This window comes from Lissotriton vulgaris, chromosome 1_1 (assembly GCF_964263255.1).
Source record: "Lissotriton vulgaris chromosome 1_1, aLisVul1.2, whole genome shotgun sequence".
Taxonomy (NCBI): domain Eukaryota; kingdom Metazoa; phylum Chordata; class Amphibia; order Caudata; family Salamandridae; genus Lissotriton; species Lissotriton vulgaris.
This window is the reverse complement of record NC_141685.1, coordinates 219,152,254-219,173,591: the sequence shown is the minus strand read 5'-3', so window position 1 is coordinate 219,173,591 and position 21,338 is coordinate 219,152,254. Positions and strand designations below refer to the sequence as shown.

At 42.6% G+C, this 21,338-nt stretch overlaps 1 protein-coding gene across 1 annotated transcript in view; it reads right to left on the bottom strand.

Moving 5' to 3' along the window:
* The window catches only part of LOC147740929 (uncharacterized), a 493,251-nt gene that overhangs the window by 50,467 nt on the left and 421,446 nt on the right, over positions 1-21,338 (bottom strand). The window contains exon 8 of the mRNA XM_086936080.1: positions 4,245-4,284. Within this exon, the coding sequence (XP_086792206.1) occupies positions 4,246-4,284 (39 nt within the window). The 3' untranslated portion in view covers position 4,245. The remainder of the gene's footprint in view (positions 1-4,244; positions 4,285-21,338) is intronic.

Genomic DNA, 21,338 nt, shown 5'->3' with positions numbered 1-21,338 from the left:
ATTTAAACTACTTTTATGTGAAGCGCTCTGATACCCACGGGTCTTGTTCGCGCTATATAAAACTTTAAATAAATAAATAAATAAATAAATAAAATACAACAATAGATTATACCTTTGTATCATTGTCATTGGCCAGTAAAATTGCAGACTTTTGGGTAGGAATCACAGACATTACCGATCATCTACCTCAAGAGATTACTCTGTACATACAAGGTGCAACATTAACCCAGCCAGTGGGGAATCCAAGCATGATGTACCCAGCCAACAGCAGAAGAATCAAATGCAAACGATCCACCTGGAAAGCTTCCTGGTCGAGGCAAAAAACCTATGCGAGGAAAACAAATTGACGAATACAAGTATTTGAATCTGCTGGGAAACCTTCACCAAAAGTCGCAGGGCAGCCCACACAAAAAGAGAAGAGTCCAGCGTAACAGTAGCAAATTCACTACAGAGGATACTTCCTGTGTCACAAAGCCTGAAATGTATCCAACTTTCAATTGAACAAAAGACCCAACTAAGGCTCCGTAAGAGAGAAATAATAGAGCAGTGCAGAGGCTCCATCAAATGCACCCAGATGATGCCATCCAAGAGAAACAAAGAAACCTAAAAATCACCAAGAAGAAACTCATATGCAATCAAAAGGGGAAACAGAAGGTCAGCTGTAGGCAAAACTTATACAAGATGCAAAAACAAACAAAAGCATACAATTTTTCCGCACAGTGAACAGCTTACAGAACCCAAGGGCACCTGGAATTAATTAATATCTTACAGAAGAAGCCTGGGCTAATTATCTCTGGCATCACTTCAATACAGATCAAATCGTTGTTACGCATACAGTGCAATTTTGCTGCACAGTGAACAACTTACTGGGCTAATTATCTCTGGCATCACTGCAATACAGAACAAATCGTTATTACGCATGCAGTGCACGAAACCAATAGTCACATATCCAATTCGGCTAAACCGCTGGAGGAAGATCTCATTGTCTTCACGAACAAACAGATCATGAATAGGATAGCGAAAGTCAGGGCAGAGGAAGCGCTGGGTCCTAATGGTATCCCACCAATCTTGTACAAGCAAGACCCAGAATACTCAGCGGAAGCAATATTAAGACTTTTCAAAGAGATTATAGAAGTGGAAAGAATACCAGACTTCTGGAAGGGGTCAATTATTTCGCCAAGTCAAAGAAAGGCAGTAAATATTAAGCAAAAAACAATAGGCTTGTCGCCTTTATAGAAAACAACGCCAAATACTATGCTGGCCTTCTACTGCAATAACTCACAGATTGGGTGACCGAAAAGGCAATAATCCCTATCAATGAAACTGCATTTCACAAACTTACCGGAACAACAGCAAACATACTCGCCTTACCTTTCTGATAGAAGCTACCAAAAATGTCAACCAGCCACTCTTTGTTTGTTTAATTGATTATTCATCTGCCCATTGATAATATCAAAAGGAAGAAACTATGGGGTAAGCTATCCAAAAGAAACATTCCACTGAGACTCTTGACTCAGTTGATTCTACTCCACACCGACATATGGGTACAAATAAAGCTGGAATCTGGGGACAGTCTATCTAGAAAGATGACCAAAGAGCGCAAACAAGGCTGTGTTTTGGCCCAGTCTTTGTTTAATCTTTTTATGTCAGATCTTACACCTGAGCTACATAATTGCAACCCCAATGCCCCCAAACTTGGGAGGTCATACCCTTTCAAATTTACTGCACGCAAATGACATTTTAGTAATCAGCTGCACTCCGATTGGTTTACAACATCTAATTGACATCACGCACAACTATTCGGCCCACAACGAATTACGTATAAATCTAGATAAAACAAAAATGATGGGGATAGACCTGTAAAAGAATGCCAGACATCGCTGGCAACTGGGAGGGCTTCCATTGGAAACTGTAGAAGAGTACGAGTACCTGGGTGTAATAATGGATACTAAATGTACGTTCCTGCAACAAAAGGAAGCCATAGCAAAAGGAGGTAATGCAACGGCAGTTGCACTAAAAAATATCCGGCTTAAGTCTCACTCCTTTTCTACAGTTGATTCAAGTGAAGCTCCTACCGACTATCACCTATTGGAGTGAGTGCCAACGAGGAAGAGACACAGGGATCTTGGACCGCACAGTAGCTAGGGCATTAAGAATAATATTCAAGCTACCCTAATATACCTTGCGGGGGCAAATAAGACTGGAATTCAGCTTACCGGGTCAACAAATAGAGCAAAAGGGCACCTTCGTTGAATGCTGGCACAAAATCAAGAGAGCGTAATCTAGGACTCTGAACGCACACCTCTGGATTCAGCTTAAGTCAAAAAAAGACAGCGCGGCCATGACCTACCTTCAAGATTCAATAGACTTTCTGGCCCTATGAGATCTTTGGGAGAGTGCTGGGTCCCAGGAAAGCTTAAAAAAACTGGTAAGGGCACATGGATGGTTTGTCCTATAGAGCTACTCAAGAGTCTCTCCGCAACCATACTTAGGCTCTGGCCTCAACAGAGAAAAAAGGAAAAATACCTTCATCTGTGCCTAGGCATCCTTCCATCATCGCTTCATCTGCCCCCATGGAAACATTCACAGACAACAATCAACTTTTGATTATGCGGAGAACCAAAAGAGGACATGATACACCTATTATGCATATGCAGCAGATTAGACAAGGAACGAAGACTCATATTAAAAGCTGCCCTGAAAAAAATGAGGACAAGAACTTTTAGGCAGGCAGTGAAAGCCTGTTTTGAAGGTGGGAATGTCCAGCTAGCCTTCTGTCTGTTCCAATTTATATGCAAAGCAGAAAAAATGCTGAACTCCAATTCTTAGCTGGCCAATTGGTCCATCACACTAGGCACTTAAGATTCAGCCACTGCTATGTTAGCAACCATGAGAACTTGCACCTGTTTGCTGCTTTAGGTGCTGCTAGCCACACTCAAGATCCCATGGTACCTGAATGTGCTACACAGGAGGAAACATTCGGAAATGGCAAGTTTTACATACTGTCTTCAATCCTGTTTTGCAATAGCACAGCCGTTTTAAACCCTTCACTGTTAATAAACACCTTTAAATAACGTCAGAACGCCACTCTGGCTAAATCGAACTGTAAGCACTGACACATAACTAAGGGTTTTTAATTCGGCCAATTTTACCATTACTGTTTTACCTATGCTTCAGCTAAAGTATGGTTTTACAATATGGAATCATTTGATATGATGTTTTATAGCTGGCTTGGTTTTAAGTAATCAAGCATGTATAGATATTCCTATTACTAATAGTGAGCCTACAGCACTGATTGTGTCACCCACTCAAGTAGCACTTTAAACATTCCCAGTGTTAACCAGCCAATTAACTTGTAAGCTACTTGCCAGACCCAAACCTCCCTTATAACTGCACATAGGGCAAGCATTAGGTAGGCCCTGGGCAGTCCATGGGCAGGATGCCATGCATTTAAAAAGTAGGACATGTGCTTTTAAGTTTTACATGTCCTGGTACTAAAATACAATTACATTTGTTGTTCACTATTACAAGAGCTATCTCTCCCATAGGTTAACATTGAGACTGACTTATTACATTCTAAAGTGCAGTTTCCAATGGGTAAAAGATAAGAAAAACAAATGTAAAAAACAAAAACACAAACACAAAAGAGCAATGCAATGATAAGTTAGCACAATCTTAACCCAACAAAACCCAACATAAAGAAACATGCCAAAATGCAAACCTCAACTGAAAATACAGTAGCACACTGGTGGTGTGTCTTCCTGCTGTGTTGCTGTTATATTGTTAATTGGGTGGGATTTTTTGATTTTCATGCGTAGTAATGTAGTTGTGTTATTGTAATTTAGTGTTGATGTTTAACCTCCACTGCAGCCCCTATACTTAAAAAGTAACACAGTCTTATTACACAATACTCTGGCCACAAACCCATGTTAACGATACAGCAATAGAAACACTATGCTATTTATCACCTAGTTCATATAACTGCATCCAAGATGTTTTTGAGTAATGCTCACAGGTTTAAGCTCATTTCAAAGCATTCTATCTCCCAGCTGGAGCCACTGTGGCACATGGACTAGGTGTGCATCTCCTACCAGCGTGAAGCATTTTAGTAAAAGCTTTTAGATCTTCTGTCTATAGGGCCAAAGTACCCCTTGAACCATTAAAACATCTTCCTGGTAGAGGTCAGCAGGAACATTACCTCCTGTGGTTTGGGTTCTTGTTTTCCTTTTTTGTATTATACTCACCTTATAATCTTACACTGGAAATAACTGCGATGTCCTCATACTGAAAGAGACAACATTACTGATTTAGACCAGTACCATATCAATGTAAGAGTAAACATACTAATACAAAAAATATACCACAGACAATGTACTTACTTTGCAGCTGAACAGAACAGTGTTGACAAAAAAGGAGATGGTGTATAACACCCTTAACATTGACACTACTCAATTCAATTGAATTTCAACTTTAATCGGTTTCAGAAATATAAAACCATAAAAGTTATCATCATATAGAAATTGAATAAAAATAAAAAAAATTCATCACAATTAAAACACATTTTGCAGCAATCCATAAAAATCAAGGATTTAAAATACAAATTTCTTATACCAATGATAATAGGCCATAAATGATAAGCCTGCCAACATTATTGCACCATCCCAGCCCTTTGACTGAGTTTAAAAGCAAATTCAAACCCTGGTGCATGTTAGTATTTAATTGAGACAGGCCCTAGATGTTTTACCACAGATTTCAGGTAACAAAGAACGAAAAACAGTTGTAAATACAGGAGAGCTGGGCGAGCCTGTTTAAAATCCATCCTCTTCAAGATTGGCACAATAAAAAACTTATGGGGGACCTCATAAAATCTACAGAAGAATGCAAAGTGTAGCAAATCCTGGGGGGACACTCCGTCGCAGCCACATGGTACTATCTCTTGCCCTCTACTGCTCCCCCTTGGTTTGGCAAGCAGGAGGTGAAAAAGATCCAGTCGAAACCTGGGCAAGAAAAAACTTTCATAAATAGTACAAAACCCCACGAGATAATGCTCAGCTAATAATTTTGTCCTTAACATTATCAATTTACATATACTAAGTTTACGCAGTTCTAGCTATTCCCTCTCCAGTTTCCTGAGATTCCCAAAGGACTCCCTTGTTATCCCCACAGCCTGTTTGGTTATTAGGTCAGGGTTAGAGTACAGTTTGCCTTGGCCTAACCTGGTTGTAGTGCAACCAGTTGTCGCTGTGGTACTGCGCAAACGCAAGTCCTATCCCACCGCTGCCACCAATGCTAGAAATGGGATTTCTGGTTGGCATGCGCCAAAGCCAGGCAGAAACCACCACTCTAGTCAGGGCCAAAGATAACCCCTGCTTACCCCCTTGGTAGCTTGGCACGAACAGTCAGGCTTATCCCAGAGGCCATGTTATGTTATAAAGTTCTGTTATAAAGGGATTTGTATCGGACACTGCTACTCAAGAGTGTCCTGGCGCGTAGGGGAACAGTTACCTAGGAGGCAGCAAGAACTAGAAGGACTGTTTGAACAGATGAGTTTTTAGAGGTTTTTTGAAGGTGGATAGTACCTTAGTGTGCCGAAGATCATCTGGCAGCGCATTCCACAGGGTAAAGCATTTGCGCACGCACACAGCAACAACATACCAGGCACACCACAAAAGGAACTCAACACTAGGTAATATAAAAATAACCTTTGTATTGTCATAAATACATTAGAAACATAATCACATAATATACACTGGGGCCAACGAGCACTAGGCAATATTCACAAGGGAATTATATCCAGGACAAGGCCAAAATAAACTTGCGCATGAATCATCTTAGGCATAAACTACATTAGGACCAAACCTCATTAGCATACCACATTATGCGATAGGCATCACAGTAGGCATCTCAAGCATCAGTACATTATGTCATACCTGTACGCGTGAGCACCATCATTTAAACACATTGGGCATCGCCTTTGCATAAACACAGTGTGCCCCAATTGGAGGCACCACACACTGGACCTGGCCGCAGGCCAACTAGCCTCTCTCCGGGGCTCAAATGCTCTATGTCCAACAATGTTAGGGCATGCAGAGGCCTCATGCAGCTAAAGAAAAACAATGCCCTCTAGTTGCAGCTGTCGCACTCTGGCGGTGCAGCTATGGCGAACCAGCATAGCACTGGCACCTGCAGTGCCTTGGGGGCCCCACTCCAGGGCTGCTCTCAACACATTGCCCCCAAGTCCCACTTGAAAAAGAAATGGCCCTCAATGTTGCAGCTGCCCAACGCTCCCGCAGGGCAGCTGTAGAACTACAACGGGCACTACGATGCTTTTAGAGGGACCACAGGGCACCGACAATGTTCACTGACACTCCCTCCCAACAACCTGTTTGCCAATGAACCCCACTCACCGGGCTCTCTGCTGTAACGGCTCCTGTAGGCTTCTCCCTCATGCAGGTGAGGCTTCCGCAGCTATCCTGGGATGCGGCGGGGCAGGCGCCGACAATGCGCCTCGGGTCCCCCCTCCACCTCACTCCTTGGCAGCTGCGCTTGTAGGGCTCTCTCCACTTATGAGAGCCCCGTGCCACCATCAAGCCTCGCTTCACCCGGTCCCCCTTCTCGGGACTGGGACTTCGTTCTGGAGCTCGCGAGGCTCCCGGACTGCTTCCGCCTCACTATTTTTGGTCACAGGAACGCAGGTTAGGCTCCCGTCTACTTCCTGTCTTCTTGTGGGCACAGGAGTGAAGGCCACTCTGCCTGGCTTCCGGGCCACCGCGGGCAGCGCGGCGGCCCTCCGCGTTCTCGTGGCTCCTCAATGCAGCGCAGGGTGGGGTACCGTGTCTGGCCACAAAGGGATAACTTAAGCAATTGCGGGGTGGGCACTCACTCAAGTTTATAGAAAACAACAAGGCAGAGATGTGGGGTGGGCTCCCGCGAGGCACGCAATGCAGGGTGGGCACCGGCTCAGTTTCACAGTCATGTGGCGGAATCCATTGCCCAGGATTCCCTTGAATCAAAGGGCAGCTCAGTGCTGCAGAGCACACATGCTCCTTCTCTGCTGTCCAGAGCAAAGCGCTTTTAAGGACTAAAAATACAGCGCTCACAGGGCGCTAGAGTTAAAGTCCAGCAGAATCCTTTGGGATGAAGGGGCAAATGCTGGGCCCAGGCTGGCCAGCTCACAGGGCCCTCCATCAGGGAGGCAGTCCCTAGTGGCAGTTCCTCCTGGAGCCTGGCAGCAGCAGGCCCCCCCAAGTCAAGAGAACAGCAAAACATTTTCATGGGATCACAGCCCCTACATTTATAGGACATTTTCCTTGGTGTCACAGCACAGGGCTTGGGAAACCAGATGCAACTAGTTTTGGAGCACTCTGTTTACCAGGGTCCTCTTCCCTATTGTTAAGTGGGACACATCACAGGGGAGCGGAGCCAGCATTCACTAGAGTGGTGTGGCTCACTGGTTAGAGGCGGCAGGCCCGGAAGCAGAAGTCGGCCCGGGACCAGGGTTCGATTCCCGACGCGGCAGGGTCATGGACCTGCGTCAGCGGACTCGATTATTCACGCCTCGGTGCCTACTCTAACCAAGGGTCCCACTCGGCAACTCTGGGCATTAGCTTCCCTAATCTCCACAATGGCCTCATCAAGGGATGCCTGGCTCCACCTTGGGGATTCCTAGCCGGGACCATCCCAAAGGGAAAGCCAGGACGGGTTCCCCAGCGGTATACAGCGCCAGGATGCCGGCTGGCAACAGTGCGCTTTACAAGTATACATTACATTTACATTACATTTACATTTACATTATATTACATTCACTAGGGAAGGCACACTCCTATTCAGGGCCGGGGACTTCTCCTCCCACTACTCAAAATGTAGATGTCCCATTCAGCCTAGCGCTGACTCATCCTGCCCCTCCTGGAACCACCCACACCTCACCAGCCCCTGTCACTCAAAAGCCAGACATGCAAGTCACATCAGGCCGGCAGACACATAGCACACAGAAATGCCAACTTCTAAAATTGGCATTTCTAAAATAACCACCATAAATCTGTGCACATCATTGTGCAGCATTTCTTAATACCATTTCACACATACCTGACTTGACCATGCTGCGCCTCTCATATCAGGATTTACCTCTGACCCACATTCATCAGGGAATCCCGCATGCATTCCTATGGGAGGACAGGCCAATCTACACTACACAGGGAAAAGGCTAGGAGACAGGAAAAAAGTTTAGGGGTTAACCTGCCAAAAGGGCTAAGTCCAACAGTGGGTGACATGTGAAATGTTATGTTATGTGGTCTTTCATAGATTCTCATGCTTGAATCAGAATAGCAAGCAGTTACTCTATGTATATACTTTTTATAGCATTAGCACAAATAGCGAATGGTGGATAGAAAGATAAAGGCAGAAAATAACCTTATGCAAGTCAATAAGCATGTCATATACTATATTTTGTATAAATACATGAGCAAGCACATGCAACCAAAAGAGGCTCACCTTATTGAAATAAGTGCCGTACTACGGCTGTACAACAGCTGCATCACTGCGCAGCACCAATTCCAGGCAATAATGCTGTGTGAATGTAGGCACAGTCTTCCAAGTTGCAGCACAACATATTTTCCACAGAGTCACTCCCATAAGCAAAGCAGTTTAGATGGATACTGTTCTAGTTTCTAAGCATTGGTTTTCACTGTGAGTGGCTTGCCTGTCTTTGAAAGGCATAACTGGATTGGGGCTGAGATCCATTGATCGATGGTTGCTGTCGTGACTGGGGAACCCTTATGAGTGTATCCATATGAGACCAACAATTTATCAGGTCTCATTACTTGTTTAATGTACTGTAAGTCGAATTTTATGTTTTTCTTAATATCTAGTGTAGGTAGAGACTTCTCTGCCGGTGATGTTGAATCTGGGAAGAACATTTGCAATCTGATAGATTCATTGAGTTTAAAATCCAAAGGGACCTTTGGGATACATTTTGGATTGGTTCTGAGAATTACAGAATCATCTGTAATCTGCAAGGAAGGTTTGTGAGTTGTGAAAGCCTGTATCTTACCTTCCTGGGCAAAGTCACTGCTAGTTGCAGTGCGACCTTCCATGAGGGAAACTTGTGGTCTTCTCTGTGCATGGGTTCAAATGGACTCTTCATGAGTTGAGACAGACCTATGTTCAGGTGCCAGTCACTGGTAGGAGCCCTTACCGGAGGAAAGACTATAAAAAATAATTTCATATATTGTTTTATGATTCTGCTTGAGCACAAAGCGACAGTATCTGGATGAGCATTTATATCTTGATATTGCAGCAAGATGCAGCTTTATAGATGCATGTACCAATCCTGAGTGAGGTAGCGAGAGGAGATAGGATAGTATCAGCTCAAGTGAGCTTGTAGAGGATGTAAATTTGATTTCTGGCACAACAGGGAGAAGCATTTCCATTTCAACCTATATTTTTATTGTGGCAGACACCCTTGCCTTTGAGAAAATATCCCAGTGGTCCGGAGGAATATGCAGACATTCTAGTTCATGGAATTCCAAAGCCATGTGCATAAGTGGAGAGAAGTGTGGTCTGGATGAAGGACCTGGCTTTGGCTCTTTATTAAGAGTGTCATGGATGTTTGCAGGTGAATTTGGTTGGATTCTGATAGTAGGAGTAGCTTCATGAACCAATTTTATCTGGGTCACCTGAGGGATATAAGGATGACACGACAACCCTCCACTTTCATTTTGCTGAGAATGTTTGGTATTAGAGGTATCGGGGGGAAAGCTTATGCATGGATCCCAGACCATCTGTTTGAAAAGGCATTCCCCCACAACCCTGATGTGGATGAAGACGTGCATAGAACTGCCATTTGCGGTTCTTGATTGTTGAATTTATTAATTAAATTCATTACAGTAAAAGTATAAAACATGAAGATAAAACAATAGTCACCAACGAAGTATAAAGGCATCAGATGGAATTTAGTTTGTGTGCCCTCCCCATGACTCCCACTCGTCAGCCAGTGCCAATAGTCATTGACGTGAGTCCTTGCACAAAGTTTCTGAAGCACCTACGTAGACTTTGGTGGTTTCTGCATCAGCAGTCTGTAGGCCAGATCTCCTGTGCAGGGTTCTGTGCTTGTTTGCGTGTAGTCTGCTTCATCCCCCTTATTTTTCCGTGCTGGACGCCATGGTTTCAGTGTTTTTGTTTGCAGCCTTTAATGCAATCCTAATATGATGGATACATTTCCCCAGTTTTGCCAAGGTCATCGTGTTTGTATTAGAGAAGCACAAGGCTGACGCTTCGCTACATGTCTTGGTTCCTTTAGTGATACAAACTGGGCGAAGAAGTCATTTGCGTTTGTTCCTAAAGGCGGGGCAGCAGCATAGGAGATGTAGCAAGGTTTCCCTCATGTAGGAGCACATTCTGAAGGTTGTGGATTTGGCCTTGAGAGTCAATGCATGGTTAAAGTCTGTGATTCCTAATACACATAGTGCCATAGAGAGAATGTTGGTTCAGGTTTGTGGTGTCGGTGCCTTGCTTATGTAAGGTTGTGCTTTGCCTGCCATATAGGAGCTGTTCAGCGGGGCTAAGTGGGGGCTAGAACTAAGAGATTTAAGGTCCTGATCAAATGAAATTTCGCAGACTTGTCTATCTATGGCTTTTTTCCAGGCATTTAATAGAATTTCCGGTAATGGTATACTCTTCTACTCGATCTTTAATGTGCTGAGCGCTTTGCCGAGGCTAGAGTGCCATGCTGATCTTGGCCCCTCAAAGATGACTCTCAGTTGTTGCCTTAAGAAATTTGTTGGGGACCTTGCCGACCTTGAGCTGAAGAAAACAGATTTATACGCTTTGGCTTGGGCTGCAATGAGAAGGGCGTCCTGCTATCCCAGGAAAGCCAGGTGGCCATAACTAATGGTTGGTAGCAGTTTTGCCTTTAGGGCAGTCAGTAATGGTTCAGCATCGGTGCTGGTCTGGTGTACGCTCAATTGTTTTAACAGAAATATGATCTTATTAACCTTAAAGGACTGCTGTTTCAGGTATACTTTTGCCTTGGCCCGTTCCAAGAGCCAAACCCCTAGATAGTTGTAGGATGCAACTGTACTAATTTGCAAATGTCCCATTAGTCAATTCGCTTTTTTAGGTGGTAGCGCCCAAAAACTCTTGCTTGTTGCGAAGAGATCTAATGCTGTTTTCCCCACAGAAAGAAGATCCTGTCCAGAGCCGACTGCCATTCGTGACAGCTGTTCTTGGTTCTACTTAGCATGCCTGCCAAGAGACTGCTTGTCTTGGGAATATGTTTATCCTGAAGAGTTATCTTGTGTGTTGCTAGCGAGCTCCAGATTACCAACTTCCTTAGAAAGAGCCAGTGATCTTGTGCCCCGTTGTTTGCTTACGTAGTGCATGCTGGTGGTATTGTCTGTTCTTACCAACTCTAGAGACCCTGCTTTCCTTGCCAGGAAAGCTTTAAGACTGAGATAGATGGCTATGACTTGCCTCACGTTGGATGTGCATGCTCTTCTGGGATGGAGACTCTCCTCGAATTTGTAGGTCTTGCACATGATAGCCCTCACCCTCTCAGGAGGCATCTGTGGTTATTATGAAGTTTGGTATTTGAGGTAGGTCCGTGAGGCCCTCTGACTGGTGGGTGGTTTTGGAACACCAGGTTAGTGCTTCCATCATACCTAGTGAGATATACTCGCTCTTTGAGCGATCCTTCTGTTTGAATACATTGTTTTTGTAGCTCTTCCTATAAGGGTCTCATCTTTATGCATCATTGCTGAGGATATCATGCCTAGGAGCCATTTGAACAGATGCATTAAAACTGACTTTTTCCACAATAGTTTGAGAGTCAGTTCCTTGAGCCTTCGTTGTCTGTCCTGGGATAAAAAGGTCTTGCCTTGGATAGTATCTAAGGCTGCGCCCAGGAATATTATTCTCTTGGATGTAATAGTTGACAATTTTTGAAAATCTACATTGAGACCTATTTTGTGAAACAACACTAGGCAATCTTCTGTGGCCTTCGATGCTTGAGAAGCCGTTGGTGCTTTTATCAACTTGTTGTAAAGGTAGGGGAATACATGATGACTGACCTTCCAGAGAAAAGCTGTAACAAGGGATGGACTTTTCGTAAAAATGGAGGAGTTGACGTGAGGCCAAATGGGAGGACTTTGAATTGGAATGAGTGCCAGCTACACCAAAAAGTAGGAATTTGTGATGTTTGGGGTGTCAATGAGGTTTATGTAATCAATGCCATCATTGACATGGCTGTGGTAACTCTTGTTGTTATCAACAACATTGTTGCTCTCGATGGTGAAGTGGAAATCAATGCAGAGTTTCAAAGCAGTTTGAGGCTTGATCACAGACGGTCCAGATGAGGACTTTCGAGGATGAGCTCCATGTTTTGCATATGGAGTACTGAGCTCAGATATGACAGCCTCTAAAGAGATTTTTCCCTTTTTCCCCTTTTTCAAATGTCCTTCGCATACCCATGATGAGATTTTTTTAAAGGCCTTTCCGCCTTCCTCTGACATTCCCTTGCCATGGAATCTATCCCTCTTATGGAATCTCTTCTGAGATGTGGAAGAGGTGTTACTATCTTCCTGAAAGAGGGAGATCTATTTGACTTAGCCTTCTGTAGCCATAGAAGAAGCCTCCCCTCCCTGCCCTTCAGGTTTTGGTGGAAAAAGTATGACAGACTTTACAGTCTTTTTTCTTGTGCTGAGGGGAGAGGCGGAAAAGACAGTCCTTTTAGAAATCCTCCACACAAAGTCTTTCCTTTCCACATGTATTGCAGGGCATCAAGAGCTTTTTTTAGATGTCCCAGGCATGACAGAAGTAGTAGAGTAGCTTTCAAAAACTGGTTTTGAAAAATATGGAGCAGAAGTCAGGGAGACTCCCTCCGCAAGACATGCAGAACAAAATCTGAGGGACTAAGCCTCTCTTGGGAGTAATCTAGATGGTGCTTTCACCTGATTGGCTGTAGTTATGTTCCTTTTTTGAAAGGGCACAGATAGGCTATTTAAGTGATTGTTCATTGCCATTATAGCCTATGATAATGACACATACTGCTATGTTATGGTACTGTGGGGTCTCCCACTTTAACAACAGGGAATAGATCAAGCAAGTGAATTGATGCATCTCCCAAGAGTATTTTTCAGACATAAACATCTCACCACCCACACCTCAGATCTCATTTGGACTGGAGAAAGAACCGAAGAAGGACTGCCCTTGTGTTACCTGTGTTGTGTAGTTCTTATAAAAGGTATACAGGATCTGCACGTTTAGGCAACATACACTGTAGGATTGTGTCAGCCGAACTCTGATCACCCCCACCGGTTATGCTGGCCTTCTTGTACCAACTGGCTCACAGTGCCACTATACCAAGGAGGGAATAGCTCTTGGCAACCATCAAACATGACAATCCTGATCCCTCAGGACCTTGGAAACAATATATTACCTTTCGCTCAGACATCTTGTGCTTACTTAGTCATTCTCAGAGATATACAACGAATGAAAATAGCTGGGTGTTTTCAATAATCATTTATTGAACAGTCATTATTCTGGTGTAGAATAGATGTGCTGCAACCGTTAGACAGCATAATATATCAATGATTAACAGTACTATTAAGGTACAATGATGGCATAGTTATACCATCTTACTAAAATCATGAATACATTCAAGTATATAAAACTTATGATAAAAGATGCATACGCCTACGATACCTACCTAACTAGATGTACCTGAGTGTACCTAGCATGGATGTAGGTGTTAAGCCAAGAATTCCTCTAGGATTTAGTCAGCCCCATTACCTGAAGTGAGACAATGAGACCCCTTCCTGGTCTCAAGCTGGACATCCCGCAAGGGATGTTAGACCACTGCGAGCTGGAGTGTCTGCATGCAGGAATCTCAGCGCCTCTGGACAGTGTGCCGGCCTGGAAGTCTCGATCTCCTCTAGCTATCTTAACAAGATGTGATGTATATATATATATATCCATAGGTCTTCCCCGGGGTCCTACCTTAATGCATTACTGTGTTGGGCTATGGATGATGTCAGGCATGAACTTTGTACATAGATTTTATACAGGAAATGGCAGTCCTGCTGTGTTTCCAAGAACCCTCATGCATAATGAAGGAGATTTTGGACTAGGGAAAGCCTGCATTCTGAATGCAGTGTGATATCTAGTTAAAAGGCCAGTCCCTGTAAACTGTGATGTAGGGAGAGAATGTAGGTGAAGGGTAACGAGTTTACAGAGGCCTATATTATAGTACCTTCATGGAATATAACACCTGAACCTGGCAAGATGTGCTGCACCAAAGACTGGAGTGCACCTGCTAATCCTTGGGCTAGCAAAGAGAGGCCTTGACTGTGGTGCCGTCTTATGTAAAGCTTTCTCCTGCGCCCCTAGACAAAAGAGGTGAACTCCAAGACAAAGTTGGCTGATTTTCTATTACAGCTCCAGGGCCACAAAAGCTGAAAATGTCCGTTTTGGCAAGTTATTAGTCACAATCGCTTGACCGCCACTGAATGCCAGTGTGGCCCCTGGGAAACCAAGTCACACTGCTCAAAAGTTGCACCATAGCCTGTTGGACCTGGGAGTGTTGTCTGAGTGCAGTTTGGTTGCCCAAGACGGACACTAGCTTTTACAAAAGGGAACCATTGGTTTTACTGTGACCAGAGACCAGTGGCCTGATTCACATAGGTAAACGTACACTTTTATGTACGTTTACAACTAATTGCTGTTCACAAAGGTTTTTTAGTATTATGACTGTGGAGTCTCCGCACATAAATATATAGGTCTGTTAGATCTTTTTATGTGGGAAAATCATGCTTGACCCCTGGCCTTATGCTGAAACTGTTCCTGCTGCGGTCTATTTTCTGTTGGTGGGCCCTTTTGCCTGATTAATCACTTTTGCATGAGAATGCCCTGACAGCCTCTGATCGCTCATTCCTCCATACAAGGTAAGCTGCCTCTTCCTTCTGGACACCAGATTCCCATGTGTACCTGGCCTGTTAACTTCATTGCTTTGAGCATCTGGCTGATGGTGGGGCACTTTCATGTTCCACAATGGGGAATTATCCCAGACTGAACTGTACTCAATCTTCTTATCCACTAAGCTTTTGCTTGGCTTGCACAGGAAACCCATACGTGTTGCTGCTCCTTCTAATGGATATGCACACACATGCCTGTTGTTGTGCAAGGCAACTTATTGTTTGATTGGAGTACTCATCAGTTTTAATGAGACTTGCTTTCATCTTTTCCACTAAGGGCACAGACCGCCAGAGTGTGTCAGCATCTTCTCCTCTTCCTTCCTCAGACTTGAAAAATATAACATCCTTTGAACTGCAATATGGCAGGTGTGGATCATCTTGCAATGACTGAGTGATGATTTATGTGCAAACAGAAAGAGCAAATGTTTCTAAGGTTTTTGTTGGACATAGTAAATATAATTTTTTTTAAATGCACACCTTCCTTTTAAGTTACCTTCCATTGAATATCACTGTTGAATCCTGTTATACAGGCATCAAAAGGTGTAGAAAATTGTATTGCAGAAGCAGCACAATATACGTACAGTAAGGTGAACAGCTCCAGATCTAACTGTAGTGCATCCAGGGATTCCAAGATCAACATTCACTTGGAATCCAGAATGCACTACAAAGCATAACAGAGCATGTGCCAAGAATGTATGCTAATTCATGTTAATACAGTGGAATGTAACACATCTCCCTCATTATAAAATAAAAGATAACAAAACTAAAACAGGAGAAATAAAATGTAAGTACAAATATAGGGGTCGGAAAATAAAAGAAGTCTACTTAAATAAAATATGTATGTAATAATCAAACATTCCTATTTGACAAAATCAGTCAATCTTGTCTCTCTCTTCCAGCCCCTTTAAATCTAGAGGCTACAGAATCTCTTAATGCATTGAGAGGGTCGCTACATTCATGTGACAATCTCACTCCCATGTTTACCAGTAAGTGATCATGGCTCATTTCCACGTTCTCCCTCCCATCCTCAGTTCTACCTCCCAAATCTCCACCTGTGTACTTAGCAGCCCTCTTCACATTCCACACCTTCCCATCCTGGGTAATTACACTATTAGAAAATACCTTTAGAACCTTCATGGCCTTGCCAAACTTAGCCAACCCCTTATTCATAATTTTAGGTTTAAGAATCCATTCCTTACCCAATAACCAGGTTTTATATTGTGAGGTTTCACCTTCCATTTGTCGTCATACTTGTTTCCTTTTTACCCTTTCAACAACATCAGTTATTTTACAACCTTCCTCCTTACCTCTCATTGAACCACTGTGGACACTGGCTAGAAGCAGGATTTCTGCCCTTTAGCGACTTAAAACGAGTGACTTTGGTGGTGGAGTGAGGAGTATAGCCATAATCTCTCCCTCAATTTGTTCCACCAATTTCCATTTTGGCGATTAGCTTCCATCACATAACCCTTCAACACGTGGTTGAACCTTTCTACCTGGCCATTCTCAGGTGGTTCGTATAATGCAGTTGTAGTGTTTTTAATATTGTAATGTTTCAGGAAATGTTCCATCTCTATACTAGTAAGCTGGACACCATTATCAGTAACCATGCCAGATGGACATCCTTCACGGACAAAAATAATTCAACAACTTCCCCAGTGGTGGCCTGTGGCACAAACGTGACCTCTGGCCATTTTGAGTGGTAAGCAACTAAAACTAAAGCGGATCTAGAATCTATGGGCAGAAAATTGAAAGGACCAGATATATCAAATGCCACCTTTGTCCACGGCAACTCGGGCCACTCACAGCTTTTCATGGGTGGGGTGCTGACCTTCCACATCTTCTCACCATTCTATCAATCATCCTATCCATTCTACACCACCAAAAATGGACACAAACTAAGTGCTTCATGGCAGACGTTCCTGGATGTCCTTTGTGAGCTAACTTAAGGATGGTCTTGCGCACCCCAACTGGTGGAACAAATTCCCCTCTTTAAATAAAATATCCCCTTCAAACACCAATTCTTCTGCTACTTTGTACAATGGCAACCATGCTGGTTTTGTTTCACTCCTTTCTGGTCCTCCTTCCAGAACATTCTTCTTGGTGAATTGTCATGTCTCATCTGCTAACTCACACTCACTCCAGAACTCTTCTGAAATCCCTCCAAATTCACTTTTGGCACTTACTACTTTTGGCATTCACATAATGCACTTACTACTTTTGGTATTCACAGAATGAACTTACTACTTTTGGTATTCACAGAAGTTAGGATTTTGTCTTAAGTTTGTCTTAAGACAAATTTAAGACAGACTTAAGACAAACTTAAAACAGACTTAAGACAGATTTAAGTTAGGATTTTGTCTTAAGTCTGTCTTAAGTCTGTCTTAAGTTTGTCTTAAGACAAACTTAAGACAAAATCCTAACTTCTGTGAATACCAAAAGTAGTCAATTAATTCTGTGAATGCCAAAAGTAGTAAGTGCATTCTGTGAATACCAAAATAGTAGTAAGTTTAGGATTGAGTCTTAAGTTCATTCTGTGAATTGGGCCCAGAGTCAGTTGTTTTTCCCCTCTCTGTGGCAACTGAAACAGCGGTTCCAGAAGTGGTACCCAGAGGTTGGTGAAGTCTTCCCAGTCCCTGAGACTTCAGAACAGGAGGCAAGCTCTTCTTCAAGCCCTGGGAGACACTCAGCACAAGTAAAGAAAGTTCAGTCCAGTCCTTCTTCTGCCCAAGGCAGAAGTAGCAACTGCAGGACAACCCAACAGAGCAACAACACAGCAAAGGGGCAGTACTCCTCCTGGCAGCTCTTCTTGCTCTTCTTCTTGGTAGGGTCCTTGATTCAAGCAAGTTCTAAAGATCTGGGGTCTGGGCCCCAATATTTGTACTCAAAATCCCTTTGTTCTCTCAGGCAGAGAGTGTCTGTGCTTAGTCCAAACCAGTTTGGCCCTCTCTGGTCCAGATTCCCTGCAGGAGGTGTATACAGCTTAGTCCAAGGCAGACAGGGCCTATTCACATGAAAGGGACATCTTCTTCCCCCAATCTAAATTCAGACCAGCCCCATTCAGGTGCTAGTGAAAACACCTTCCACTACTCTGAATGCAGCCCAAGTCTATTAAGCCCAGGTCTGACTCATTCAGGAAAGGCAGGACACACATGACCCCCCCCCCCAGTGGCTGTCTGAGGGAATGCACATCCCCAGCCCCTATCACTCCACAAACCCAGTAGAGGCCCACAGGATGGCTAAGCAAGAAAATACCTACTTTCTAAAAGTATAGGCATACTAAACTCAGTTTCCCTATGTTGTCCCATTGGGAAGTTATGCTTATTAAATATTATAGGTAAAACTCTCATTCTATCCTGTGGGACAGATAGCCTTTCCATAGTGAAAAACAAAATGCACTAAAATTCACTACCAGGACATGCCACACACGCCAGTACATGTCCTACCTTTCACATACACAGCACCCTGACCACAGGGGTGCATTGGGCCAACCTTAGGGGCGGCTTATTGTAAGAAAAATATAAATTAGGGCTCGGCAAGTTGGTGCACTTGCCACATCAAAGAAAAAGAAAAATGGAGGAGGCCCCCTTATTGTCGATTCAGGGACAGGGGAGAATAGATGAAAGAAACAGGGAAGTCCCACTAGTAACCCTAATTGGTTAGTGTTATATGGTAGGTGCCCAAAGTCTTGTTTTTTACTAATACCAATCACACAGTATTATTACCAAACCTTATCTACAGCTACCTTAGATTACATATCGGCCAACATGGTAATACAACAAATATCAGATGTATTTGATACCTACTAAGCTCACACTCTCCTTATATTTTTGTCAGACTTAAAGAGGACAGGACATATGGATTTAGAAAAATATAACATTTGTATGTTTATTTCAGAATCGCATGTAAATCGCAATAATCACAGTTAATAAAAACAATTTATACAGTAACATATTAAAAAACATTCAAAATCATTGGTATACACAATAAACAAACAGTTTATACATTATTAAAAAGTTCACAAGAACTGGGGTCGACGCGGCGTTTCGGTTTTGGAGAAACAATTAAAACCTTCTTCAGGACCAAGTTCTAGAAGGAAACATACAATTACTTTTTTTGCGTTTACAAGTGTTTTATGCATTTACAAATCATTTTTTGCAACAGCCATATATTCCTAAAACATTTCCTGTCATCTAAACAAAACACATTATCGCTATTTACAGTTGGCACTAGTCTGTTTTCAGTTTTTGGTAATGTTATTGGTATATGTAAAAGACTTATCAGTTGCTGGAAAGGTCACCGCTGGTAGATACCAGTGATTGGTTTCCTTGGAAATAGTCTTGCTCTGTTCTCATTTAGTCTATGTATTAAGACTGGCCTTGGATGCCCTAATTAAGTAAATCTAATTCTTGGTAGTATGATTAAGGTTCTCAAAGCGTATTGGATACTACGGCTATCACCATTATTCTCTGGTTTGTGGGCAGATAGTAACACACTCTTATCATCCACCAACTGTAGAAAAAACATTTTTGGGACTGATTACCTTAGTTGTCAGAAACTGTCATCCAGATAAATCATGGAGGACTGGCTGCCCGAATATACTTTCCGGGTCTCAACAATGCTGCATATTACCAGGTATAAGGGTATGTCTTTACGTGATTTTGATACCTGTGAGTAAATAGCAACAGGACCTATATAAGTATCTAAGCAAACATGATTTATGAAATGTTTGACAGATAGTAGAGTAATAAATCTATATATTGTGCAGCTACCTTGTAGTTTCATGGAATGAATTCGCGCTCTGATAGTAGGAGCCACCGATATGGGTTTTCTGTAAAGCTGTAGATGGATGGAAACAGAATACTGTCATCACTTTGCTAAGGGTGATTCCCCAAGGTCCAGAGGGGCTATATTATATTCACTTACCCAGAGTTTGGATTATTGGATCCTTAACTTAACACGACCTTTTCAATTGGCTTGTGTTAATGGTTGCTTCCTTATATTAGCAGGATACTTCTTGCACTGTAAGTGGAAAGAGGGGTAGTCTGTGAAAAAAATAACCCCAAAATGCAATTGGTTCTATATTAGCCTCATCTGGTATTACTTTTAGTGTTATGTTTACATTTTAACTGCAGTTAAGTTTTTGCTGTTCTGGCGGTATTGCTTTTAATATGTAACCCTCGCGCTAATGCATACCCGACAAAAACTAGGAATCCTACAAGCTAGTGCGCTGAGAGTAAGCGAGATTTTCTTGCGCTGGCATATTTCCAACATTAACTATGCTGTTAGGACAAATAGCACCTAACAAAATCAGCACTCCTGCACAAGATTTTTTAAACGCAATGCCGTGACTGACTAAGCGAGAGATATAAATAACACCTACACTAAAAGCCTGCTACACAATATTGCAATACTTAGTTGCCCAAGCTGCAACATATATGCAAGGGGTAGAAATCAATACATTTAAAAAGGGAACCAGACTGCATGTCGTTTTGTTACATATTAAAAGCAATACCGCCAGAACAGCAAAAACTTAACTGCAGTTAAAATGTAAACACAACACTAAAAGTAATACCAGATGAGGCTAATATAGAACCAATTGCATTTTGGGGTTATTTTTTTCACAGACTACCCCTTTTTCCACTTACAGTGCAAGAAGTATCCTGCTAATATAAGGAAGCAACCATTAACACAAGCCAATTGAAAAGGTCGTGTTAAGTTAAGGATCCAATAATCCAAACTCTGGGTAAGTGAATATAATATAGCCCCTCTGGACCTTGGGGAATCACCCTTAGCAAAGTGATGACAGTATTCTGTTTCCAGATGCGAAAAATTCCTAGGACGTCTAGGTATGTCAGTGTACATTTAAGTAAGGCCAGCTATCGAGAAGGAACAATGGAAGTGAAATGGCAAAAGTATATAAAAAACATATTTTTATTTTTTATGTATTAAAAAATAAAAAAAAATTATGTAAAAAAAAAGGCATAATCATCCAAAAGATATGTTCGGCATGAAGATGTATATTTCATGTCACATTTCTCTATAAGTATAACACTCTGCAGAGCTATCCACATGTTATGAACAAGACGTTGAGCCAATATGTTCGTATATAGATTATCAATTCGGTATATCCACCCATTACTAATATTGAACTATCTCATTAGGCATCTGCAAACTACAAAATATTGAGTAAAGGAAGAATCCCCTTCGGTTTTTTTGCTGCATGGATAGAGTCTTTCCGTTGTGAGTATATCTATGTTACCTGAACACTTATGCTGAAAACTGAGTAAACACACCCTTGTGATAAACAGTTTTTTTCAAAATGTTATCTGCAACTGTTATATAACCTTTATATGATTATTGTATGCTAGT